General features: G+C 42.5%; 2 protein-coding genes across 2 annotated transcripts in view; both read right to left on the reverse strand.

Annotated features, from left to right (window-relative positions):
• tgfb2 (transforming growth factor, beta 2) overlaps window positions 1-15,463 on the reverse strand; it is a 40,846-nt gene extending 25,383 nt beyond the window's left edge. The window contains exon 1 of the mRNA XM_070911677.1: window positions 15,118-15,463. Within this exon, the coding sequence (XP_070767778.1) occupies window positions 15,118-15,463 (346 nt within the window). The remainder of the gene's footprint in view (window positions 1-15,117) is intronic.
• A 4,438-nt stretch (window positions 15,464-19,901) lies between these two features.
• On the reverse strand, window positions 19,902-27,174 carry rrp15 (ribosomal RNA processing 15 homolog). The gene is made up of 5 exons (XM_070911707.1): window positions 27,132-27,174; window positions 24,783-25,102; window positions 22,326-22,423; window positions 22,050-22,239; window positions 19,902-21,028 (listed from the first exon to the last, which is right to left on the reverse strand). Exons 1-5 carry the CDS (start codon window positions 27,166-27,168, stop codon window positions 20,879-20,881), a joined length of 795 nt encoding a protein of 264 aa, XP_070767808.1. The 5' UTR covers window positions 27,169-27,174; the 3' UTR covers window positions 19,902-20,878.
• Between the last annotated feature and the right edge of the window lie 385 nt (window positions 27,175-27,559).

Consider the following 27,559-nt stretch of genomic DNA (forward strand, 5'->3'; position numbering starts at 1 on the left):
TGCAGCCTTCAGGAACAGTAAATAAAATATCCCAAATGTTATCTCTCTAAACACACATGAAAGTCCATCGTGCTACACGCCCATCGACCACCTTGACCCCCAAACCCTTACTTTCCAATTTGCTTATAAAAGACACACTAGTTCTCGATTTGGCACTGAATGTTGGGATTGGAAGTATATCATGAGGTGCAGAAAGGTCAAATATGGACTTAATTCCTGCAGCTCTCTTTTGACTGCCATAACAGCACACTGTGAAAGGTCGGTGTTCATTTGGACTAATGTTAAACTTGGCCTCCTCCTGCACGATGTCAAATGTTGGATGGGATGGCTCACTTCCACAGTTGCTGTATGGCAACAAGGCAATTAGAAAGCATGGCACACTCACAGATACACTGTGGTGTGTGCACATGCAGAGTGGCAGCAGGGCAGACAAATGTTGCCTCATTACTCAGTGAATGACACACACCGTCGTGACCACAGCTCCAGCAGGCTCTGCTCGACCAGCCTGTTGCATAACCCGAGGCTGAGCCCCGGCACAACCAGAAACCCTGTCCAAACTCCTATCCAGCATGTGAGCCGCACCAAAGCCCAGCCTCGGCCTGTGCACCAAACACCCTCCTCCCCTTCCTCCTGCACTCCTGTTAAGACTATCATCTTACACAGGACTTGTGCCGTTGCTGTAAACAATACATAAAGTGCTGGAGGAGAACTTGTTATTCTTTTAACTCTCTCGCTCAATCGCTCTGTTTCTCTCCTCCTGTTACGCAATGCTGCTTGGCCACAGTGGCTGAGCAGTTCAAATGGCAGCAGCATCCAGGTCTTGCGTAAGTGAACAGAAAGCGGGTTCTCAACAACAACCCTGTGGTGAGGTCCGTCACTCAGGCAAATACCCCGAGGTCTTAAAGTTTTCTCCTCTCCCTGCAGCTGCCTTCTCTCCCTCTGATCACTCCATCGTAGGAAAAGAGGATTTCAGCTGAATATGGAGGATCCTAATTACCAATCTGAGACAAAAACAACAGGAGAACGCTGGCACTTTATAGAAATGAAAAATGATGGTCAGTTACCATGCAGTCTGTTTGCAGCAACGCAGCAATAACACCATGACTGCGAGTTCTATTACTGCCCTGAAAACTACAAGATCCATCATAGTGACAATGACATAAGCAGAAGAAAACAAGAAACAGTTTCAGCTCCTGGAGAGCAGAAGACTCTCAGTTCTACTCTGCTTGGGTATGATGGAATTAGTACAAAATGTGACAAAAAGAACAGGTCTGAATACATACTGAACACTGTGCTCAGGCTTCAGTATGCTTACCCAATGTTATAGTAATCTGAGCAGTGGTGTTAGACGTATCTCATTTTTTTCAGCCAAGTGCTTTTTAGGAATGTCTAATAGCGTCTCAATCACGCCCACTTCCCAAAGTGATTGGCCAGCTGTGTGGAAATGTAAGATTAAGCGGGGTTTGAACTTTTCTTTCAAGCTCTCTTTTTTCATTCTTCACACAACTACTTTCGTTATTTTTCATGTTACCAACCGCCTGTAATGTCTTCCAGCAGGGACTGTCTGAAAGTGTGCACTGTTATCCCCATTTGTATGATTGTGGTGGATGGTGGCGTTCAAAGCTCAGGACTTTGACACTGGAGAATGGGTTCACGGTCTGTATCCCATATGTTGTTACGCTGTATAGGCTACTAAAACACTGGTTGTAGAAAGATCGCAGCTTTATTCAAATACCAAAAAAGTCAATGGATACTGCCTCGTGCAACAAATCATTGGTGACTTTTTCAACATTTAACCAAAACCACAATCTCTCCCTTACCATATCCAAATACTTTGAGTTGCCTTAACAGAACCATGAAATGTTCAGCATGTCTTACTTGCCAGGAGAGACATTGTAGGGAAAACAAATTAAGCTGTTTGAAGACACCAGTGATGGTTTTGCAGACACATTCAGTTCGAACATTTTGCGTTGGCAGTGAACTATGCAAATGTTTCCTCATACACTGATAAAAAAACATAATCCTGACATCCTTACATTTCCTAAAAGTATATATTTGCTAATGTAAATTAGTTGTATATTATATTATAGCATTTTTATTGATGAGTCAAATGCTGATTGGTAACCTGGTGTTCAGCTTGCTTCAGGGCAGACATACATGCATTTATATTACATTTTGTCTTAACACATGGGCAGCATGATGGCGCAGTGGTTAGCACTGTCGCACGGGAGGTAGAGCAGGGTAGAGAAGGTTGGGGGTTTGATCCCTGGCTCCTCCCGTCATGTCGAAGAGTCCTTGAGCAAGACACTGAACCCTAACTTGCTCCTGATGGAGACTAGCACCTTGCATGGCAGCTCGTGTGTGTGAATGGGTGAATGAGACTTGATCTGCAGAAAAGCGCTTTGGGAGCCGTTAAGGTTGAAAAGCGTGAGAAAATGTTTGAGGTCATTTAAAGCTCCAGGTGGGCTGTCCTATGCATTTTACTCAGGACTACCTTCTTACCATGAAGGTCTGATTGATGGTCCTGGTGGCATATTCTCTCTGAACCCAGTTAGTGATCATTGGGTTCTTGATCACCTACCTGCTGCAAGGTCATGGACTTTGTCAGCTTTTTCTATTTCTCATTGATGGAGTCCAATGTGCTTCTGGGGACTGATATCTGTGCCTCAACACAATGATACCGCAGAATTCTTTGCCACGGGTGGACTTACATCAAGTTCTCAGCATTTAAGTTAAAGTTTGACTGCCATAAGAAAAGCTGTGAATACAGTATGCATATCACAGTCTCAAGTTTCTAAAGCTCATGCTGGAAATAGACACCTTTTCAAACCGCACATCTGTTGCTGTAGAAACTGTCCTCCACCAGTGGCTATAGTCTCCAGCTTGTTCATACCTCTACAGACTGAAACAAAAACCCAGGAGCATGCACTGCTGTCTGCCACATACATTGCTGTCTTTTCTGATACTGGGACTCAGAGTTGATAAACCAGATATCTCTAATAATCCTATTCATAGGGGCATTAAATGTTACATCAAACATTGACATGATGACAAAAACAGCATTCTTTTACCTCATAGATAGGCAAGGTTCAGCCACTACTGAAAATGAATGTGTTCAGCTTTGTAATACACTTTTCAGGACCAGCGTACACTGTAGACTCCCTGTTGTTTTATGTGCAACATTCTCTCAGATCCTTAATTTCAAGTTGGTTAGATGTTTAGAGCCACAGCCCTGAAACTGTTGAGTATCATCCCAAGGTATCACGAGCTACTTCAATTCAATTATTTATTAAATTTCAGCAGAATCACCTTGTTGTCCAAATAAACGATTCTGAGTAAGCCGTCATTTCTGTAAAAACAACATGAGTTGATGAAGTATCTGTATTAAACATGTTCAGAGTTTGGTTTGGGTATGCATACAACTGGCACATGGGACAGTGATTTCAACATCAGTTTTATTGTATTAGTGTATGGTATATGTTATTATAGGTAAACCTCTGTATTTTGGTTTATCAGTATAGTCTGGACCTCCTCCCAGCACTGAATCGAGCCTAATCTGATCGTGTGTGACCGTATTCATGTGTTTTGCTGTTTTTACAAGCCTCCCTTCACAAACCAACAGCCGCCACACGACTGGGTTTATTTAGAGAGGTGCAGGGGAGATTAGCCAGAGGTTTCACTCGGACTAACTAAACACCATCCATCACACACACGCTCCACATCATGCACACTGGGCTCTACACAGCACAACACACAAACACAAGTGTTCGCAAGGCAAACTAACAAAGACCCACGTGCCCATACCTATACTTCCTCTTCAAAACATAAATACACACACACACGCACACACTCTTTTTTGTCTCATTCCACATAGTCTTTCACAAATACACAGAACAGTAGACTAAGACTTGCTAACCCTCTCTCAGAGAAGGCCTACATCAAAACCTAATTTTGTGAAAAATAAAAGAAGCTACATGGGGTGATATTAAAGATAACCGTTCACATGTTACCTCTGGGTTCTTTTATTAATAAAATAGCTAGAAGTCCTAATGGAGGGCAACAATGGCAGGGGCTATGAATGAGGGAAGGGTGGATATCATTGCCAGCTTTTCACAACAGCACTTTGGAATGGGATACCAACACCAGCACTGCTACATGTTGAAGACATGTGAAAGACATTTCCTCTTAAACAATGCCAGTCAGGGTCACCACCCATGCTGGGACTGCTTGCTATTTAGCCAGGAGTTGACATGGGTCTGAGATGGAATATATTATACATACATTATTGCTCTAAGCAGACTGAGAGACATGGCAGGCCCCCAACCAATCACAGCTCACTGTCTTTCACAACTTGATCACATAAGTGATTGGAAAGGAGGTGCCAAGGACCGAGTTCACTGTTCAGCACAAGCAACATCATTTCTCTTTGTCCTCTGCGTGTTTACAGCTGTGTACGGCAGAGCTATCTGTGCTCTCTCAGAAGTTGTAAAGTTTTTTGGGGGGGAGGGCTGGTAGTTTAATGGTTAAGGTGCCCAGTACCCATCTCTCTCTCTCATTGTTTCCTGTCAACTGTCAGCTACCTCTCTACACGCTTATCTTTTGCCTGGGACGTCGCGAGGCATCACAGAGGCTGTGTCAGCTGTTTTCCACTGTGACACACCACATGGGATAAAACCAGCAAATGTCATGCTGAACATTATGAATATTTTTGTTCCTGATGCCCCACGTCTGTCGGGTCAGTCCTTTATCCCACTGATATTGTGTAGTGTGATCCCAGCAGAAGTCGGACACTGATTTCTGTTAGCCACCTGCAAGCTACAATTCTTTCCAGACAACTTCTACAAGCTATAATGTGAGTAAGATTAAAAACTTTAATTCTATTGCTTATGTGCTAATGCTCATTCTAATGCTTTTCTTTGCCTATGTAAAGCACTTTGGCCTGTTTGAAATGTGCTATATAAATAAAGCTGTCTTGTCTTTCCTTAAACAAACTAGTTCACACAAAAAAATATGAAATTTACAATAAACCCTAAAAAGCTGTGGCTTTGAACTAGAGAGCCATCGGTCCAATCTGCTGGATCAGTGTTGGGACCGACACTGCCTGATTCACATTACATACAGTTTCTATGTCAACGTCACTATAAAATTCAATATTTCCATTATCAGTTCATTAATTCGGTCACAGTGGGCTGCCACAGCAATCCCTGATCCCCAGCTACCTTACTTCAAAATGATCCACACAGTAAGGTATACAGGTTCTAAATCTGGGGAAATGAGCACTGGCACCAGATCAGTAATTCAGTAGTGGCAGCTAACCTGAGTTGAGGTATTGTGTTGAGTATTGGAAGGGAAAACAGAGACATGTTTATTGCTCGGGGTGGAGGTGGGACAGAGGGCTTTAATGCTCCCACACACTGACAGACACATGCCATTAACTGTCCATACAATCTGGACTACTCCTTTAGTCTTTCTGTTTCCTATTAAAAACGTGACCCATCCTTCCTGCAGACTCTTTTTAAAGGCCTAATTAGAGGCTGACCTGAAACTTTCTGTCCTGCACCCCCTTGGCAATTTACACACCACAGGAATGTCTCTTCATACTGCTAATACCTGAACACACAGCAGTTCACTCTGCTATGAGATTACCAGCTCTAAATCTTTTCATTGTTCAAACAGATCTGTTATTTCAGTGAGTGTTCACACTGATATCTTAGCTGCAAACTGAACTGTTAGAAAGCTCTCACGTAATGCTTTTAATGTGACTTTGCCAACACAAATGCTGTTAAAAAACAGGTTCAAAGTGTGTAATGTGGTGAATTGTTACCTGATGGAGAGCTAATTACTGCCTTTGAATTCAGCTCACTAAATAAAAGCAGAGCAACATGTGGTCCACATTTGCTTTGTAAATAAGCAGTAAATCTTTGACTCACCATGTTCACTCCCTGTAACAAACAGCCTTTCTTTAAATGCTGTTTGAAATGCTCACTAAGCTTATTAGTGTTCTGACAGGATATTTACAGCTGTGGGCACTCCGTGTCATTGTCAGATGCACTGAGTGTGTGTGTGTGTGTGTACGTGGGCCTGTGTGTTTCCAGGGCCACACACACAACAAACAGCAGTGTAAAGCAGAAGCCACATTTCATTCAAGACCAACGTTAGCTGTTTTATCAGTGACTGAGGGGACCAGTCGGAGTGTGTTCAGCCATGCTGAGCAGTCTTGTCTGCCTTCAAGGACGGATCTGCTTTATCAGGATGTTTCACACTGTGACACTCTTGATCTTAGCACACCACAGGAACAACACAACTCTACTTTGACATCTCATGCAGAGGTCATGAGCAGCATCAATCTCTCAGTGTGTGTGTGATAAAAGTCAACAATATCTGCTGGAGTACGAAGGACGCTTTGAGCAAAACATGCCGCCCAACGCATGCTGCACACAATCAAAAACTTCATGTCACTGTAAATGTGGAGGTGGTAGTCTGGACTTTAGAGAAAAGATGAGGAGTTTTCAATCACATTTTCCTGTAAATGCTGTTACTATGCAGCTAATGCTGTCTGGAAGGTTGAAATTGAACTTACTGTGTGTACATAATGTTTACTTCCAATGTTTTGCAGTTGTTGAGGGCTGAGGCCCCTACACATGACATAGGTTTATGTCATCAATACGCAGCAGGAAGTAAGAAAGCTCTGGGAAATTTGAAAAACATAACAACTGGCCTTGCAAATACTGTCTGTGCATTATGCATTTCCTCTTTCTTGTCCATAGTTGCATTCAGATTATGTCACTGACAGCTGTCATTTCATTGGTTGCATATTAAAAGTGACTGACAAACAAGGTCAAAGTCAAAACTGATCAAACTTTGAAAGCATAGCACGGCTGCTTTCCTGACAGGAAAGAAATTATTATTGTTCCTGCAGCGCCAGACACACTATGAACAACTGCGTATCAAATTGTGTTCAGTGGATTAATGTCAGTTTAAATGGATTCCAATAGTTTAAAAAAAGCTATATATATGTATAAATATATTCTTTGCATCATTCAATAACCTCCAAATCACCAAACAGTTGTCATAGATTGGGTTAGAAAACATGATATCCTGACTCCTAAGCACGACACGTTCAAATAACAATCATGCCTTTCCTATCATTGATATATAGAATGTGTATTATATGTATATATATACAGTGCTTAACAAATTTATTAGACCACCACCCAGTGTAAGGTGTTTGCCGCTGCTGGCCTAAATTAACAGTATTGCTGATTACCAAAATAATTTAGGTTTCTGTAATGGTTAATCCACCAGTATGTGCAAGCCAAGCTCTTTAATCAAAATGATTTCTTTAATGCTAAAATATAATTATTGTTGTTATCCATGAATTCTCAAATTTACTGTTTTACAAAAAAGCAGAAAAAAATAGTAAAGCACATTATTATTTTTTTATTGAGATGCCAAATTACAGTTATTTACTTGCATTCCTGAACAGAAAAATTTGTTTTGTAGTTGCAAGAATGCAAGCTGTTATCAGGGCCAAAGGAGGTCATACAAAATATCAAGATTTTTGGTTAATATATGTGAATAAGGACTATTTAGTTGTTCCAGTTTGTTATTTGCCTAATAAATAACAATACAATTTTTAGTTTGAAACAAGTTTTTGACAGATTTCTAAAATATTTGTGTTTTCTCATTTTTATGACAGGTGGTCTAATAAATTTGTTAAGCACTGTATATATACACACACACACATTCTAATTCATTCGTGACACATTTTTTTAAATGTAAATATGAATAGAAACTAGTCACTTGTGAAGACATCCAGTCAGAGCAGATGCAGCAGGGGTCAGTTTGGAGGAAGCTGGAACTCTATAGCACTCCAGAGACATACAGTCAGCTGGAAGCCACAACACACACACACATCGATTACAGCCACACACACAGGGACACACTGTGTCAACTAGCCTTTTACAGCTGAGGCACACACAGCTGTGCTATTAAAACACAATAATAATAATAATAATCTCTCTGATAAAAGTATGATGATTTCTTCAGGCAGCTCATTCCATAGCTTCAGTGGCCTGGGAACCAGACGAACCTGCAAGCTCATATTTTATTGTCTCTGGCAGATACGTCTGAACCCCCCTCCCGTTCAGACAGACTTCCATCCGGCCAGATTCAGGTCGGGCCAATCACAACCATTTATCTAATATGGGGAGGGTTTAAGCACGTAGAGTCATTTTCTAAACAACCCAGATGTCGACAGTGGACGGTAGTTCACGTTACGTACAAATGGTAATTGTGTCGGCTTCAATATCATGTCATGCATGAATTGGATGATGGAACTAGCTAGCTAGCCTAGAAGCCTACTACTACATCACATGTTTTGTTGCTCTGATTGGTTATAATGTCCAGAGGCATTTTGGTCTGCGCCCGTTGATAGCGCCCCTTGGAAACAGAAAATGAACTGAGAGGTTCCAGACTAATTTGCATTTGTGAATTGGTGTGGTGATGCCAGGCTAGCAAGTTGAAAAGTTAGAAAAGATTGCAACAAAATATGTACAAAGTGTTAGATACCTAAAAAACCTTCATGTGTTCAGAGACTGCAGAAACACAAAATGACAGCGAAGCAAACAGATTGAGTGTGATAAAAAGAGGATCTGAGCTGCTAATAAAGCTAACACATTAGCGATAGTTCAACATGTCTTGGTATAGTTTGAAGGTATAAGCTGCCTGATGCTTCTTGCAAACTGCTATTTCCGATTCATTTGAGCAACACACATTGGCCACAGTCACATCAAAACACCTAGTGGCCCGCATCAAATAGTCAGAGCGCAGTGGCCCACCTCTGAAGAGTTGACACACACCGATGCTGGGAAACAGGACTGTGGTTCAGCCTGACGAATTGGTTAACATAGAAAACAATGGCTGTGGGTGTACTGACGCCTGCCATACACAGCGCTGTGTGTGTTGCCCTTTGGGAAGCCAAGAACAGCCATGTTTGCCTACAGTTATTTCACCTTCACAACTTCATAATCTTGTGACCTTAAAATAATAAATGATGTTCATGTTCTTGTTAATCTTTTCAATCAGTTTCTGAGATACATCAGAAATAACCCTGATGACGTCACTATGACATCATCAGCGGGTTATTTTGACTTGACAAAGCTCCTCCAGAGCCAAAGGAGACATTATACAACTCCTTTCACAGACTGACTAGAACACTTACATTTGTGTGTAAAATTGGTTGAATTCCCCTTTAACTTGTGATGTCAGTACAACAGGCCTTAAAAGTTACTAGCGATCACGTGGGCTCCTGTAGATAAATGCCAATAGACTGACAAAGGGGTAGGGGTAGGAAGGAATAGGATCAGGGTGGGTGGAGGTGGTGGTGGTTGGAGTGGTCTTCCTTCCACTCGTCCAAAGCCCAGCAACTGAGCGTCTCTCCCGCTGGAATTTTCCATGGAGGGTGGCAGGCAGGCTAAACACACAATGCCTCACAGCCAACTGGGTTTAAATAGACAACTGTGAGACCTGGGACCGTGTCTCTAACCCCTTCCATATAAACTTACACACCCCCACACCCCCTCACCCCACTGCACCAGGGCCATTGTGCCCCACATTGCTGCCTCTGAGGACTTCCTGGCGCCCAACCAAATAAGGCTGATGCCCTGTGTGGTGTGTGTGTGTGTGTGTGTGTGTGTGTGTGTGTGTGAGATATTCACTTTCACAGCAACTCACTCTCACACATCCAGCAAAGAGACTAAATAAATAGCGCCTATCAGTTGAAGGGTTAACTGCTTGATCTGTCTTCTGGCTAGTGTCACCAGTTCACGTGAATGGGAATCAGTTCTGGCCACTCTCCTCCCTGCATGTTGACTCAGTATTATTTATACCCCGTAAATACTTTCCTGACTGCACTTGGCATCAGGCCTGATCTATTCATATTTAAGGTATTTACACAAGAGGCTGAGCCAAGCATAACATTTAATGCAAAATACACCTCGGGGCATACAAAATGTCAAGCTAATTTATTTTTGCTTCAGTTCAAGCGCTCACATTTCTGATGTGAGGGGGAAACATGTTGGGGTTAATGGCTCTGCAGTTTCATTTAATATGATTATTTTGTTTCTACAGCCATGCCTTTCTTCTGATGTTTCTTTGATCTGCTGAAGTAGAAATTCATCTTCTCCACATGGGAGGTCAAAGGTCAGGAGCTGTCAGCAAAGTACTGAACCCACGCCCTCTGCTTGGAGAACTATTACACAAACATGGTCTCCTCAGCAAACTGTATGTGATTTCTAATTAATAAATGAAACAACTGGTTTTAGCGGTTCAGCCCAACTCATACACACAAAGTTTCAGTGTTTTCTCTCACATCCTTTGAGGTGCATGCATTTTAGTTCAGTCTCTGACAATGTGGGACATTTGTTTAGGCTGGGCATCATTGTGCACTACTGCATACGGTGTAGTAGCTGAGTAGTAAGCGGCAAAGCCCTGTAACACAGTTTAATCGCCTTTAAGGCTGACCCTAACAACAATATATAAAGGGGTGCTCCACTCATTTTACACATGGTACAAATCATAGTAACACCGAAGATCAACACCACGTTGTTACGTAACCTTGTGCTGAGAGGCAAACATCTACACATAACATAACAGACAGTTCCAGGAGAATCCAAGTTAGACACTGTTAACAAGGACAAATGGGTCACGAATGTGTCTAAACAGGTTCAGGAAGATCTGACCAATGCTGAAAACAGAGTTGGAGAAGGTGTCAGTGGGTGAAATCATACAATGCTACCGAGCCTCTTAGTGATGGTAATGCCTACGTTGAACTCAAGTTGGATTCTACACAACAATACAAGACTAATGTAAATGAAAAATAAAGAGAACAGAGAAGTCTGAAGAGAAAGAAATCCGGCCCTGTGCCCTGTGAAAGTTCTACTCGACAGCGGAAGACATGCGAGAATCTCTGACTTAAAAGGTTGTGAAACTTAGAATATAAGGACCATTCTTAAATGGAGTTAAAGGACAAATCACTATGGTCTGTGTCTAACTGCTCACAATACTCAGAAATCTGTTTATTTCTCTCCCTCCTGCTTTTAAAGCTGCAATCGACATCTGTTTTTTTCTGGGGTTTTTTTACATTATATGACCATTAAAAAACAGAAAAGAACATCAATGACCATTCTGGCTGTTACACAATGTGCTTGTGTTCTGATCCTACTTTGTCCAAAATTAGCTCTTCATTGATGCTTTAAACCCTGCAGTGTGACGTTCAGCCACAGAGGACAGCAGTGAGACAGACTGCACGGCCAATTGACCAGTTGACCAGCCTGTGTGCTGCTGAACAGCTGGGAAGCTAGTGTACTAGGTTTTCTCTGCAGCCATTTGGTGCCATTAAAGCTACAGTAGGCAATATTATTGCATTACATTTTTGTTTGAAATACCTAATTTTGACCATTGCATGTCACTAACATTATTTAATTGAAGGGCTCTTTTAAAAAAATATATGTCTGTGAGCACCCGCCCCTTTGTATTTGTATTAGTTTTTTTTTTAACTGGACCCAGTCTGAATCGAACAACAAATCAGGGTAATCCGGGGTTCTGTGTTTTAATTCTCCTCTTCCAACTATTCTGATTCACACTCCAATCCAGAAGGTGGAACCTTCTGTAGAAGCCCTTGTTTGTGCAGAGTCAATGTGATTGGCTGATTACGATTACGTGCTAGTTAGCTAGACAAAGTTTTCCTTTGGGGAAATCATTTGCAGTTGAAAAAAGGTAATAAATCGCAATATATATTATGGTAATACTCAGCATATTGCAAAATGTTTAAAATCGCAATATCATCATATCGTGACTGAATTGTACAGTGGGGCCTCCCACCCCTAATTCAAATGAACGAGAGTTTTCGAGGTGGAACTTGATCAACTGAGGGGAGTAAACTGGAAATAAACGTGCCTTAAAGGGTCAATTAATCAAATTGTATTTATTTTCAGTAACAGAGTCCCTGTTACTCTGGATAATCCACAGTCAACTGTTTTTATAGGGATCATATTTTAGAAGAAAGTAGTTCCAATGAGTGGGGCAGAGGCAGAAATCTCCAAAAAACAAAAAACAACTGCATAGAGATGACACTAGAGGAGACAAAAGGTAAAGACTTGAGACTTGTTGATATGTACAGCAAGTGGCCTTTTTCAAATCCCCTTCTTGTAGCTCAACATGAAATACAGAAAGCAAATTCATTCACTACTGTTGACACAATAAAAAGAAGAAGTCTTCTGATTTTCTCTGGAGTTTAACCTTAATGCCAAGCACATCAGATATTGCATTTTCTGTGTTGTAAATTGCATTTACAGGGTCTATGGTGCAATCCTAAAGTTTGAGCATTTGACCAATAAACTTTGATAAAAAAAAAAAAAAGTAATATATGAATGACTATCATTAGAGTTGAGGGATTGGTGTTTTGCTGCTGTGTTGAGACACCACAGACCCTTTCGGTGGTCAGCAGTAGATGATGAAGCGGTGGGTGTAGTACTAGCTCCAGTGGTGGCGGGGTAGGACGGTGGTGTAGCACAGAAATTTGTGAGTCCTATAGCGGCTTTGTGGCTAGCAGGGGCGGTTCTCGGGTCAGTGGAGATCCAGGGCTCAGCTCTGAAATCTTTGAATAACTTGACTTTGACTTCACATGTCGATCAATAAATATTGCAATATAAATAAGGGTATATGAATAAACGCTTGTTATTGTCTTTATTCATCTTATTCATTATTAGGCCTATCATTTCAAACACACTCTTGCCTCTTTTAACACACACTCCCTGGACACTGTTTTGGTACAATTTAATGCAATCCAGTACAACAGATCTGTCACAAATTCTACATTTAGGAAGAGGACAATGTTCAGTTTGTGTTGACACTGTCATAGAGATGTTAATTCTACCATATGTTTATTATTGAGGTCTTAGTGGTGGTGATATAAAGAAATGTGAAAGCAAATTCTGCAAGTGTTATTAATATAAGTACTAGCACCTTTGTAACAGCATCATAAAGAAACCGCCGCAGGCTATATGGGTGGTAGATGTGAGAGAGGGGAATCATGAGAAAGTTTCAGAGACACAGAGCTTCCCCGTAACCATAGTAACTCACTGTCACTCCTGCCTGTGTGCACACGGCCCGAGAGGAGAGGGAGAGACACTGACTGAGATTAATCTGAGCAGCATGCAGGGGAATAAATTGTATTATGATAGATTTGTGCATATTTCTCATCCCCCTGATGATCTGAATAACTTGCTACAATTATCGCTCGTCGCTTTTTAGAAATAAAGTCGCTCAGAGGGTCTGAAAAGTCTTTGGGTAGAAATTTTGCTATGGTGATTGCATGTGCTCACAATTCATATTAAATATTTTGGCAATAAAAAAAGCCTGTGGCTAATGAGAAAAGACCTGTGGCTGTAGCCCTATAGAGTGCTGCAGGGATGACATATTTTTGTAGGCAAACCCGGAAGTAAGCATCGCCCTGGTTCCCTCGACTAAAAGCCAATGGGATTGTTCCATGGGATTTCGGATTATTGCAGAAAATAAACTCTGTGGCAAACAAAAGTTTATGATGCTTACATGTTTTGTTCAGCAAGATAATCTTCACTAATGAACACCACTTTTATGATTTTTTAAGCGTAAATGGAATTGCCAGAAGTAAAAAGCTAATGTTAGGCTATAAAGGAACTACACCACGGTCGCATTACTTCAGCATCACCACCACTAAGCTTAACTTTGAAGAGAATATAGATAAATATAGATATATAGACAGAGAGATATAGAGTATAAACACAACAAGGTTGTAAAGGTGGACTAGTGAGTAGATGACTTTCCGTGTTCGGCATGAACATGACATTAATGTCCGCGACAACCTCTGTAGTCTCGTTTAGCCACTTGTTAGCAACCGCCTTTTTTAAGACACGTAAAATCTCCAAAAAGTATATGGGGTATTGACTGACATATTTTATGTCGTAGAACAAAATGTGAAAATCTCTTAAACTTGTGTTAACCACAGACCTTATTTCAGGCATCTAAACAAAACCCATTCAAAAAACCCATTGACTTCCAGACAAGGGAACCCGAAGTGTAAAAATTCTGACTCATTTCTGGGTTTTAGGACTCATTCCTGCAGCACTCTATACCCAGGCCCTAAACACGCCACTGGCTAGCACTAACTTGTGGGACCGAACAGCGTTGATCCCCATCAAGGCGACACTACACACTCAGTCATGGTTCAAACTCCTTGTCCTCCAACCATTTACTTTTCCCCATCAGCTAGGTAGTTTAACACCTGGGCATAACGTTATTAAGCGGCGGCCAGTCAGTGGGTCAGTGAGCACGCTGACGGTGGTCCTTTTCAGATGACCAAATCTAGCAGGATTCCATAAATAAACTACAGAGAATACCTCTATGCTCTGACGCAATGATTAGATTAAAAAAAAACTTTTGCATTTTAACAACATCTTTGGACAAATATACATACTGAAACAAACTACAAAATGTAATAAATTGATTGATCAATTATTACTTTTTATGACCCTGCAGACCCTGACTTAACTATACTGCAAGGGCCCAGGAGGCTCAAAGGCACAGGTTCACTGTATGCCAATTGATTGTATGTAATTTGATTAATTGCATTTTTTTAGGGAATTTGTACACCTAGAGTACACTATAGGTAGTGGGCACACAGCTGTTTTGCCCAGGGGCCTCCTAACAGGTGAATCAGGCCCAGGTCGAAGTAATACAGCTGCCAGCTCTTACTGTAGCATCTTGACAGCACCAGGACTCTGAAGCACTCTGAGAAGAGCAGTTGTTGATGTCTGAGAACTGTAGAACCCCCTGAGACCACCCCCCCCCCCCCCCCCCCCAAATTTGGCTGTTTTCCCGTGAAGTCGTCCAGCAGAGCATGATGGGGCGGATTTCCAAGACAATCGCAAACACACACACACACGTGACCACGTACAACCGCTTTTGGGGCTTTTGGGCTTTTAAACTTCACACTGAAGTAACAGCACACAAACACGCAGACACACACACACACACACATACACACACACACACACACACACACACACACACACTTACTCTCTGATGGGAAGAAGGGCTGCATGTCGATCTTGTGCACCTCCTTGGCGTAATACTCCTCCTCGGACCGCTGCCGCTCGCACGTCGCCGCCCGTTCGTTCGCCTTCTCCTGCAGCAGGTCCCGGGTGCTGTTGTAAATAGCGACAATGTCCCGGGACACCTCCTCGGGCTCGGGAAAGTCCTCCGGGGGACTGGTGAGCTTCAGCTTGCTCAGGATCTGCCCTCGGATTGCCTCGATGCGTTTCTTCTTGAACTGATCCATGTCCAACGTGCTGCATGTGGACAAACTGAGCGCCACGGTGGCTAAATCCAAAGTGAGGAGAAGACTGACGACACACAGGTTCATCTTCTCTTCCAGCGTCTTCAAATCTCAAATAGAAAAACAGATTCAGGGAAATATTCTCTGAGGCGATTTAAATATCGCCAGGCAGACGCATTTATTGGGGAAAAAAAGTGGAGAGCATTTACGCACACGAGCCAAGTGACCCCGGACAGTTAATTGAAAATCGTATGGTTCGAATTCCCCAGTTTCAGCAAAGTGTACTTGAACATCCATTCAACTGTCTCGACACAAAAAGAGAGCCGTTATTCGGTCAGACGGGATCGCACAGATCTATTCCCGACAGACGGTGAACGCACCACGAGAGTGCGTAAAGGTGTAGCTGAATGTTGCCAGAGGTGGACGTGCGGCCATCAGAGGGATCTGAAATACATTTATGAAAATAGGAGAGTCAATAACAGCTGAGGGATTCTCGATAGACCGTGTAGCCTGCGGGACTGAGCACACCTCCACCGCATCAGCGCGCTCGGCTCGCAGCTCTCCAACCGTACTTTAGCCGACACCAGCCGGGGCTGAGAGGTTTCTATCTGTCAAACCTCAGTGTCTTCATACGCGAGTCATTGCTTTTAAATTTTTTTTTTTTTACCAAAACTCAGTCGCGGTCCTGGCGTTCACCGGGGACGCAAGGTGCGAACTTTTTCAAGTTTGGCCGACGCGTTAAGGCGAAATCAAAAATCCAAACAAAGTTGTGATTTTTCGATGAAAAAGTCTTCCTCTGAGAGTATCTCAGAAATAAACAGCTCGGAGTTTGCCTTCGATGCGACTGCAGAGCGCCTTTATGCGTCTTCCCTCACCCCATCTAGTTGGGGAATGGCTCGTCTTTTACGCGTGCCAAGCGGACCCGCTTGTAGGACATTTATAAGGGACTGAAGTTACCACGTGCTCCCCCCTCCGCCCGTTTCAAACCGAGGTTGTGGTCATCACTGTCGGAGAAGGGGACCCCTTCAATTCCACGTTACGAGGCGATTTATTGTAAATAGGAGTGCTCGCCGTGCCCATTGGGACAGTGCTGCAACGGCTAATGGCCCATTGGCCCCGGTGCGCTGTGACTCTGGGTCCTAAAGCCGGTCAGCGCGAGATCTCTCTTTTACACTCGAAACGGTTTGAATTTCTCTTCATGTTACAGTTCCATTAGAGGCAAGTTCAACGTTTCACTTCGTGTTCAAACACTCAGTCACGTGACTGTTACAGTGCGAGTACACAGGCTACACATGGAACACTAGAATATTTTCTATAAGTGATTTTATTTATGCATTTAATTTTCCTGCATGTATCCTCCGTGCGCTTCATCAGCTCACAGACATCACTGCTGTCACTGGATAGAGAATGTGTGTTCGGTTACAGTCTGTTTCCATCTACTTTCTGTATTTTGTCACTGGTGGTTACTGAGTTCACCTTACTGCCATTACAAAAAAGATTTATTTGGAGCTTGATTTTGTGACAACATTCAACACAACATGGTAAAATACCATACATAATGCAGAGGAGACAATCAGAACCTTCTAGTGTGCCTGGATCAACCTGCCTGTGGTCCATGCTAGCCCCCCCCCCCCCCCCCACACACACAGTTTTGCAGTGGTGGCCTACCATTTGGCACCTGATTAGCTGATTAGCTATGTGGTAATTTGATTAGACACACATTAGCAACAGGCAAGCACACAGTCTTACATCTTATCAATTCACTTTTCAATGAAATGAGTACCAACCGATGAATAGAAATCCTGGAGCTGCCAAGGGCCTTCGCGGAATTCTGGAACCCTAATCCAACAACACAGTGTTTTGATAAAGCTGATGTTTTCAATGCCATCTGAACTTTTGCCTCTAATGGGTTTGTCTCAGCAGTAGTCAGAGTACTGAACCAAACTGTGATAGAGAAAAAGCACACTTTCGACATATGATGTGTAAAACTGGACCACACTGGCTTCAAAAATAGAATCTCTGATGTGCCAACTCGAAGTTTTTTTTGTTTTCCCATTTAGTACCAAGAAAATGGAACTCCTTCACACTAAACTGGTTTCCTGGAAATGTCAATATTTAGCTTTCCATCTCCTGCTCTCCCCAAGTCTCCGATCATTTCTTTAGTTTCCCATTGTTAAGGTCTAGTGAGCTCAAAGTGTTAACAAACACTTCAGGGTGCAGCTGAATGTAAACAGAATGACACTGTCATGTTTTGATGTGCTGCAGAGTTCAGAGTTGAAGTCCTTTAAAAGATTTCAGGCCACGAGGGCCACCCAACTGCACATTTAGGTGTCAGGAACCAAAAATATAATTGAATGTGTGTCAATCAGTCAGTATAAGGTAACTCTTTCTAAATTCCTCAGTGACAGGATCTTAAACATCAGGCTGAATGCTGATTGGCTGTAGAGTATGTTGGAGCACAATCAGACCTCCCAGGCAGACCTGATGTGATCTGGGTGGAAGAATAGAGTATCTGAGACAGGATTTAGTTGGAGTATATGTGGGTTGGGGCCAGGAAGTCCATGACAGGTGCTGCTACAATGGCGAATCGGCAAAGTCAGTGGATCAGGGTGTTTTCTCCGTCCCATAACCACCATGCCCTACTCCTCCCTTGTCTGCTCTGGATGCCAGCTTGATTTATGTGCAAACCCCTCAGAAAATCCCACTTTTTTTCCCCATTATTTGCCCAAACCTGGTGCCGGCCCTCCACGCTCTGCTCCACCAAAGCCAGCCATCCATCAGGCCTGACAGCTGCTCCCTGACTCTCTGCATCCAGAGGCTGCTGCAAACCAGATGGCGTCACTAAATCAGTACCCACACAGATAGATGTGAGACAAGACGAGGTGTGTGTTTGGGAGTGTGTCCCCCTCCAACACCTGTTCCACACAAGGAAACCTGCTGTAGCAGCAGACAGGGGGACACATAGAAGACTTGGATTTGATTATGTTATGTATATTGTTCTATAAATATACAATACATGAAATGCTGAGTACTGGGACAGAAAAATTCAACGATTCAACTATTTTCAAAAACAATTGTTAAAAACAAAAACTGTCACACACTGTCAACACTTCACGTCTACCAGAGCAACGTCACTGCAAGTGACAAGTTACACCACTCTCCAGGGGGTGTTAAGTTACTATTTAAAGGATAATTCCACTTAATTGCAAATGCGTTTTATTTTCATGGCTTGGGCCATCATTTCTATCAGTCATGACAACATTGTACCAAGGCGGTATTAATCTGGTTGGGAGACCAGTTGCAAAAATGAGTTGTGGGCTCCTATTGAGGCTACATACAGGCACCCATTTTGTTCAGAGCCTGAGAAACCAACCAGGGGCCCATTTAATTAAATTTTACACATTTCTCTGCAACAATCATTTGTAAAACATGATGTTGCCATCGCTTACGATCTGGGTGGGAACAATGCTAATAAATGGCTTTTTTGACCTTGCTGGTCATAGTTCACTGTTGTTCAAATTTGACAGGCAGATTCACAGTCGACCAATAGAAACATTGGTGCAGTGTGTTTAGAAATGGAGAAGTCTTTTAAACAGAAGGCTAATATACCACCTTAAGTTGTAAAATAAAAGGATTTATCCGCCATTAAGAGCATCTCATCATGTGGCCGGTGGCTGTGGGCGGAGGAGGTACATGAGGCAACGCAGCAGCCCATTCCTCAGGCTGCGTGTCAACAGGGACAGGATAAAAGGCAGCATACCAGAGTGTCAGGCCGCAGCGTTGCCATGACAGATGAGCGTCCAGTGTGGTGCAGACAGGCCGCGCCGCCATCCCCCTTTTGTGTCGATAACACCCTGCAAAAATATTTCTGGCAAGGGCCAGACACAGGAAACCCCATAGTAAAACAAGTCTGAGAGGGGAGTCAGCTGAGGTATCAGGGCCACGTCACCTGACAAGGTCACTGCCAGAGCAGGAGGCTGCTGGGGTCCTGGTTCAGCTCGTAAGGAGACATCAGATTCCAGAGTTCAGTAATGTGGCTTTTTACTGACTCAAACTCAAACTGTTCACCTGAGCGTTCCACTCTTTGCAGGATGGATAATAACCATTTTCACATTACAATCAATTCAACTTAGAGGATCTGAAACTTGATATTCTATATTTCTGGTGTCATCAAATTCCAGAGCCCAAGCAACAGTGGATGTATCTACCAACAAGTATTGTTTATCATACATCTCCTTCCTCTGTGCCATAAATTTTTTTTAAAAACTATTAAAAACACATCTATGAGCCACACTTTTATGCCATAGTCATGTCATATAAATATTTCCTCCTGTTTGAGTAACATTCGATAAAAAAGTGCATGAGTAGCTGTTGTAGGAAATTACAGAACCTTTTAAAAAATGAAGCTTTATATTTGTGAGCTGTTTTCAAAGATTTACATCTTCAGTAGGAACCAATCAGCTTGGAGCTGAGAGCCACAGACCGAGTAAAGAAGTCAGAAAGTACGGAGAGATGGACTAACACATCATTTTGTTATGGTCTTTTTATGAGAAACGTATAGGAGAACGGCAGCAGTGGTTCCCAACCTTTTTGGCTTGTGACCTCTTATCTACTTGTGACCCTGTTATATGCATATGCCTACAGGTTTAGGGACCTAAAGATGTAAAATTACCCAGTAATTCCCAAGAAAACAGCACAGATGATTTGTGTGGCACAAATGTTTTGTTTCTGCTCTATCTTGTTAACCATTTCATAATCCCTCAGATTTATGTCTTTTGTGGAGGTTCCGACCCAAAGTTGGGAACCACTGCTTTAAAAGATAGACTTGAAAAACACAAACCTATGTTAGTACAACACGCGCATGCCATATGTTCATTCAAAGAGGGTGTTGTAATTATTCCTCCTCTCCATACAGACCATGAAGACATCCCCACCGAACACTACACTGAAAAGGCCACACAGACCAGACCCAGGTCCAGTCTACCTAGAGACCACAGAGTACTGAAGGCATACATGAATTGGCCGTTTATTCAACCAGCGCTTACAAAACACTCCTATTTACAGAGTTTACACCATCACAATAATAAAAGAGTTTGTAGACGAAATGGGAGCAAACAAATGCTTTCTCCATGATGGAGGCCAGGGAGGCAGGAGGAGGAGCTGCAGGAGCTTCCTCCAGGCTCAATAACTCTGTTACATCCTGTTTCCACATATCAGTTCTTTTCATGTCTTCAGAGTACAGTATGTTTTACAGTCACTAGCCTTTCCCTTCTCTGCACAATATATTCAGCAACAAATATCAGAATGTGAGATACTATAAAAATGTTTTCTTGTGTGTACAGTTCTTTTTGTGCAGTCCACACCCTGATCAAGAGTAGGCAACTGCAACATTACATTCCCATGTTTTCAGACATGAATGTGAAGGATCTTCCTTGTCTGTTCCCCAGACTGTCCCTGAAGGCATCACAGCCTGCTGTACACCATCAGTCTGTATGGATGGTGTCAGTCCGAATCGCTTTCCTCCGCCCCCCCTCCTGAGTGTGTATCAGCCTCCTCTCCGTCACTGTCTTTGTCCCAGTCTTTCATGGTGGCTCCCATCATGAAATCGTCTCTGAGGACGCTCCAGGCTGGCTTCTCCTCAACTGCAGCAGTCTGCGTACGTACACACACACACACACCACACACACAGTTACACTACACCACACTCACTATCTGTACTTCACTACTGTTTAGTTAGTGCTTCTAGCTCTGCTCCATTTTCTCATCAATTCTTTCAGGGGGCAACAGTGACACCATGAGGGCACTCTGTGGAATCACAGTTTGGTAGACAGAGTCATGAAAAGGTCAAGTATGTTCCTGTTTGACATTCTGCAAAATCAAACATCAAAATTAGCTTTCTCTCTCACCGGTTCAGTGTACAAGATAATTGAATGCACATGCATGATGAGTTAGCCAGCAAAGACGCAGTAAAGCAGCAGCACAGGCCCATAATGGAGACACTAGTTTTCTTTTCATCATCTGCAGCAGCTGTGAAACATGCCCAATATCTCATCTTTTTTTTAAATTTATTTAAACATGATTATAAACTCAATGCTACAACTCTCCATGAACCTCCGCAGGATGTAGGACACTTAAAGGTCCCATGGGACCCCACTAGAGTAGCTTTGTATGATTTACAGTTCAAAAAAGTCTGTATTTATCTTCTACTGGCCCTTTATGCAGCCCCTCAGTTCACCCTCTGTCTGAAACACGCTGTTTTAGACAAAGTGAACAACCTGCAAAAACTTGAAGAGTAGTCCTGAGCAGAGCGCTCCAATAACTTAGATAGACTGAGCGGGTGGATGAGCGTCCCTGTACTTTGTGGGTATACTGTGCCTGGATCAGATGACCTGCTGGGGAGCGTGGTGACTGTATAGTTGTGACATCACAACCTTACAGAAGTCCTGATGGCTCTTGTGTGAATTTGTGTTTTGATCCTTTCACAGTATTTATATACCACCTAGAGCTGCTTCATAATCAAACAAGACATGGAAATCTCCCTTTCTACAATATGGGACCTTGATGGATGGTGTTTCCACTCAATACTGTAAATATTGTCATGAAGCCATGTATTCATTTTTGGGGGGACTAAAAAAGAACACACAAACAGAACATAAGATATCGGTGAACTTACAGCGTCCTTTTCAGTTTTGCCGTCGACTCCGCTGCCTCCCTCTGTCCTTCTTAGCACATCAATGAAGTCTTTTTTAGAGACGGACGAAAGAAACTTGGCCTTCTTCCTCTCTGAGCCACCAACTTCCTTCACTTTGTCATCGACAGTTTTCTGGTGTTTCCTCACAGCGTTGAACAGTTGCACCACCCCTCTGAGCAGAAAGGTACACACTGGAATCAGGAGGAATGACACTTGTTTCTTTGTTGAACAAAGCCTCATAGAAAAAGGTAAACACACCTGGTAGCAATTCTCTGGAGAGCTCTTTCAGTCTCCCTGTCATTCACTACATCAGGTTTCTCCCTGCACATCATCTCCCAGGCTCGCTTCTTGTCAACCTGTTGGACACATGTACAAATACATTCTCCCATTTAGCTTGTACATCACGCCAACCCACTGCCTGCATCTCTTCCTCCAGTGTTCCTGCATGCAGCTTATTCCTTTGGCTTCTTTGAGCTCACACCTGAATGCGCTCAGTCATTTTGTAAAGACCAACATAAAACCGGTTCGCAGAGAGGCAATAGTCTGTACTCAGCCAAAAATGATTTGAGTGGTGAAAGAGACATCACTAAAAAAGGGATTTCCTGATCAAGTTGTTTTGGCCTCGATCCGAGCTATTGAGTATCGGCCAATACCGAGTCCAATCCAATACTTTTATTTACGTCACAGCAGAATATATGAAATGTTGATTGATGACGTCTCACTCTAGGTGGGTGTCCATCCGTGTGTTTTTATGCACAAGAAAAAATCCGAGTGGAAACAGCAAAAATTCGAATATACCTCAACATATCACAAAAATGTTTTAATACTTGGCTGAAGTGAAAAAGGTTGCTGTATTGAAAAAGCAAAATGTGACAAAGAACATGAATAAATCATGACGTACAATGAAGCATGTCACTTAAACGTCCACTGAAGAGACCGAAACATCCGATCTGTGTGTGGGGGTGAGAAGACTGTAACCTTCCTCACATTACTACATGAAACAGAAATGTCCATCATGTTTTTTCTACATTGTTTTTCACCGTTTGAGATTTGACTGGAACTCTTTCAAGTACGACATCTTACTGCGCCCTCTTAATCTGCAATGGTTTAATGGCACTGATGGGAGAGTTAGCATCACCAGCTGTTTATTTCTGTTTACAAACCAACTCCTAATAAATCGCATAAAGGTAGTGGATGGAAACGAGCATTAATGAGCATTTTCTTTTGCAGATTTTCTTAAAATTCAGTTAAAATCTGCGCTACATTTGGATGGAAACCTAGCTTTTGTTGGAGTAGTTGGAACTAGAGAAACACTCAGTCCACTCTGGTTGTACAGAGGTGTGAAGTGGAGCTTCTTCCCACACAAATGATCTTTGGCAGAGTACAGACACGGCTGCAGGAAGCACTTTAACCACCCTAACCATTGCGGACAGAATGAACATTAATTAGTGCCCGCTGATATGATTAGAACTGGTGAAAGTGACGGTGGGCGCCAGCTACAAGAAGCATTGGAGAAGCTGCTACCTGGATGTTTTGTACACTGCTGTTCTTTGCTAATGAGGAAGAGAGAGTGTTACAGTTTAGCAAATCCGTGTATTTTGTCACTCAGCGCCCAAATCATTTTTCACATTCACACACACTCATTTTCACTAGCCTATGCAGAGCCTTGCTGCAACAGTAGCAGGCTGAGAACAACAACCAGAAAAGAGAGGATCCAGTAAAATATGTCTGGGTTGTCCCTGTTACCATCCTTAGGATCAGGACAGCTCTATTTTTGAACAGCTCTCTACAACAAGCAAGTGGACAAAGTTTTTGTAGTGCAACAAGATCTCTAGAGAACTAATCTGGCTTATCACATCGCATTCCAGGACAGGACATCTGTATTTTCATTTGTCATGTGCTTGCTGTTCCTGCATCTGTAAGTACTGTTTCATTTTTATAAAAACTGAAACATTGAGGTTTTTCTTCGATACATCTTACCTACAATTCTGAGATATGTTTTATTCCTGCTGATACACCCAGTTACAGTACAGTTCAGCTCCCAGCAGCAGCTACACGAGTCTCATGTTTTACTTCTTGTATTCAGGTTTGAATGTCTTTGTTTGTCATCTTTTGGAGCAGCGGACAGAAACAAGTTGCTCTGCCCTCTGTTTGCATCAACCCTCTCTATTTGCATTACAGTTAGTTACAGGTGAATTTAAGATGATGCAGCTTTAAAAAAAGTGCTCTGAATTGACTGGCAATGTAAAATTCAACTCACAGCCTTCTCTGTTACTTGCACATATTGAAAGCTAAACCTTATTAGCTTTGAAAAGACATTGGAAAGGATTCAGACTGGATTCAGATTTCCTAGAATGCCTTGTGACTCTGAAATGAAGAAAAAACATGCTGCTTTCAGCTGTGAGATACACAGCAGCTAGGTGACAATAACCATACACAGAATATGTGAGAGGATGGCCGGTGATATTTTCGTCCTTTAAATAGCAAGTAGACACAAATGTGGAGACTCCGCTATAATGTGAGCTGGACAGGGACCACTTGTATGCCAAATGTAGTGGTGGATTCTAGTGATTTAGACAAGGTGTTGAGTGATGAACTACTAGATATCAAACATTTACAATAACGGTATGGTCAATTCAGTTTAGAAGGACACATTAGGACTATACACAGACTATGAAATCAGTCTCACAGTGAGTCATTCACTCTGCTGATTACCTGTTTCTTTCTCTCCAGCTGCTCCTGCCTTTCTTTCTCCTTCATCTTGTCCAGCTCTTTGTTCTTCACCAGGATGCTGGTTTCACTCTCGGGGGTTTTCTTCCCCAAGATCTTTGCCATGGCCTCTGCCCAGCCAGCATTGGTGTTGCTGTCATCTCCCTCCTCATCCTCATCTCCATCTTCATCCTCTGCCTCCTCCCCGTCACTCCCTCCATCACCACCTGTGTCATTTTCTCCTTCATCTGACCTTTCATCGTTGCTCCCTTTTTCAGAATCACTCAGGCCATTGTTGTCCTCAGACTGAGGCTCTGCGTCGTCTCCTGAGTCCCCAAAAAACATAAATGATTATATATTCACTGGGCTACCAGTTCTCACTACACTTCCACCACTACTCATGGTCCACCACAAATGAGATTAGGAATGGATGAAAAACAATACATAATTCGTCAGGTTTGTAAAGTGACATTTAATATTCTATTTGCATTAAACAGTACTATATTTAATTCTCACATAATCCTTAATAACAAGACTGCCTTTTGGAAAAATTAACCATTCATTGATTTCATTTGGCCTAGTTCATAAATGCTTTGGTTCAATGTTTCTATAGATTATGTGCTTTTGAAGAGAGACACATTAAAAAGGACACAGGAAACACAACATTGTGAATCTATAGTTTAAGAAGTAATAATTATGTCTGTTGTCTTGCCATCAGCTCCTAGAAACGTCACCAATGGCTGTAAATTGCTTTTATGTTGTTCCCTAAATGTTATTCTCATTCAGCTCCAAATAGGCAAGCACACTTCATTTGGTTTCTGGTGGGGCTGAACTTTAATACACAGTTATATATACTCTAATAGACTGTTTTAGTTGGAAGTAGGGGGATAGGATAGTAGGGTATGGGGCCCCTGAGTACCAAGTCCTCATGTAGTAATGACTGCTGAGTCTTCATGTAATAATGCAGTAATGACTACTAATGACAAAGAAGGCTAAAGTCGACGGATATTGCTGTGAATAACCAGATATCACTAATGCATTTTTCATACCTTAACGGAGGAGACTCAACCATAGCAAAGGGATGTAACCCCTTCACCACAAATCTTGTCACCCCTCACTGACATTCATCCACTTTCTCCATACTCATCTTCCCCTTCATGAATAAAGTGAAAGGAGTTTCTGTACTAGAGGGGGTCTCTGGGGAAGAACTGGAGTTGAAGGGGTGCTATCTGAATTCGTATCTAAGAAAATATTAGAATCATTTGTAGAGATACTTCGTTTACCTTCTATATAAAAAGTCAAATGTCTGTTTTGTACCTGAGCGTGAGACGTTCTATTGTTAACGTTAGCGTTTGGTGCGGTCAGTCATGCTACAGCATGTAAATGGTAAATTATCTCACTTATATAGTGCTTTTCAACCTTCACGGTTCCCAAAGCGCTTTACAGCTCCCATTCACACACCAATGGCGACCGAGCTGCCATACAAGGTGCTTGCCTCCATCGGGAGCAACTTAGGGTTAAGTGTCTTGCTCAAGGACACTTCGACCTGACGGGGGCAGCCGGGGATCCTCTTCTCACATGCTTTGTTGACGTACTGCGTACCAAATGACGCGATGTTAGGTCCATGTAGCAGGTCCAAGTATATAAGCGCAACTTTATGGACTGTAAAAGGCTCACTGCCGTTCACTCGGGAGCGCGACTAATATACGCAAAAGTTAGGAAACGATAAGTAGCATCGAAATGCACACGTCTCTGATCAGGACCCCGGTTCCTGATGTGAAAGCCCCGAGTCCTCATGGGCCGGGACGTCACGTTGCGTAGACGGTCGTTGTTTTTTGTGGTTAACCTGTTTGAATTTTTCTCTGACATTTAATATTCAATTTAGTATTGTGGAAATAAATAAACAAGCAACCTAGAAACCTTAAGTTGCCAACTTAAGCAACACATTTATTTTATATTTACGGAAGTTTGGTGTCCCGTTCTACAGCTAACGTTAACTTAGAGCGTAAAACGGACACATTCGCCATTAGCAATAACATTATAGACATTTTTTCTCCTGTGACAGGTAACGTGTGTTAGCTAGTACTCTACCCCACAATGCTGCAACTCTCTTGTACCAAAATAATCAATAAACACTCCAGCTCAAGTTAAATTAAGTACCTCGCTGGCTAACAAGACCGGGGCTAGCGTCAGTGCTAAGCTAGCTATGGAGCATATTAACGTAGCCATAGCATACAGCAGACCAAAGAGAGTGGCTAGCTTGATAGCGTATGTCTGTGAAGTGAGAAATAAAGGGAAAACACCATTTCCGTGTTTTTCACAGGCGATACTAGTAAACTCCATACAAAAACTCACCAGGTAACCGCACATGCGTTTCCACCAGAGCTGCCATCACGGAGTTACACTAAAATGGTTCCAGAGTGAAACTACCAAGCACCGAAGGTTCCGCCCCTTGGCTTCTTCTTCTTCTTTGAGGTTTAACGGCAGCCTGTATCCTTGGTGTTGCATTACTGCCTTCCTCTGGAGTTAGTTAACTCCTACAGTGTCCAGTTTGTCAGATTTTTCCCATCAGTCCTGCTGACCAAACATCTTCTTCCAGGTCCACTTCTACCAGTGTGCTCTTTAGTCCTGCTCCTGTTAGCCCTGATCTTTTCGTTTCTTCCATCATGTCTTTTCTCTCTGATATTTCCTGCACACAATTCTTAATCTGGCCATTATTTATTTTCTGTTTCCCCCTGTATTTCTAACCATACCCACTCTGTTTTGAATTGAATGTGAATGTC

This window comes from Enoplosus armatus, chromosome 9 (assembly GCF_043641665.1).
Source record: "Enoplosus armatus isolate fEnoArm2 chromosome 9, fEnoArm2.hap1, whole genome shotgun sequence".
Lineage (NCBI taxonomy): Eukaryota > Metazoa > Chordata > Actinopteri > Centrarchiformes > Enoplosidae > Enoplosus > Enoplosus armatus.

Excerpts from the sequence above, each read along its gene's own strand:
- rrp15 (XM_070911707.1), bottom strand. The coding sequence starts at position 27,168 with ATGGCAGCTCTGGTGGAAACGCATGTGCGGTTACCTG. Across the intron at positions 25,103-27,131 it reads AACGCATGTGCGGTTACCTG|GAGACGACGCAGAGCCTCAG; the intron begins GTGAGTTTTTGT and ends TTGGGGACTCAG. Across the intron at positions 22,240-22,325 it reads CTCCAGAGAATTGCTACCAG|AGGGGTGGTGCAACTGTTCA; the intron begins GTGTGTTTACCT and ends CTTTCTGCTCAG.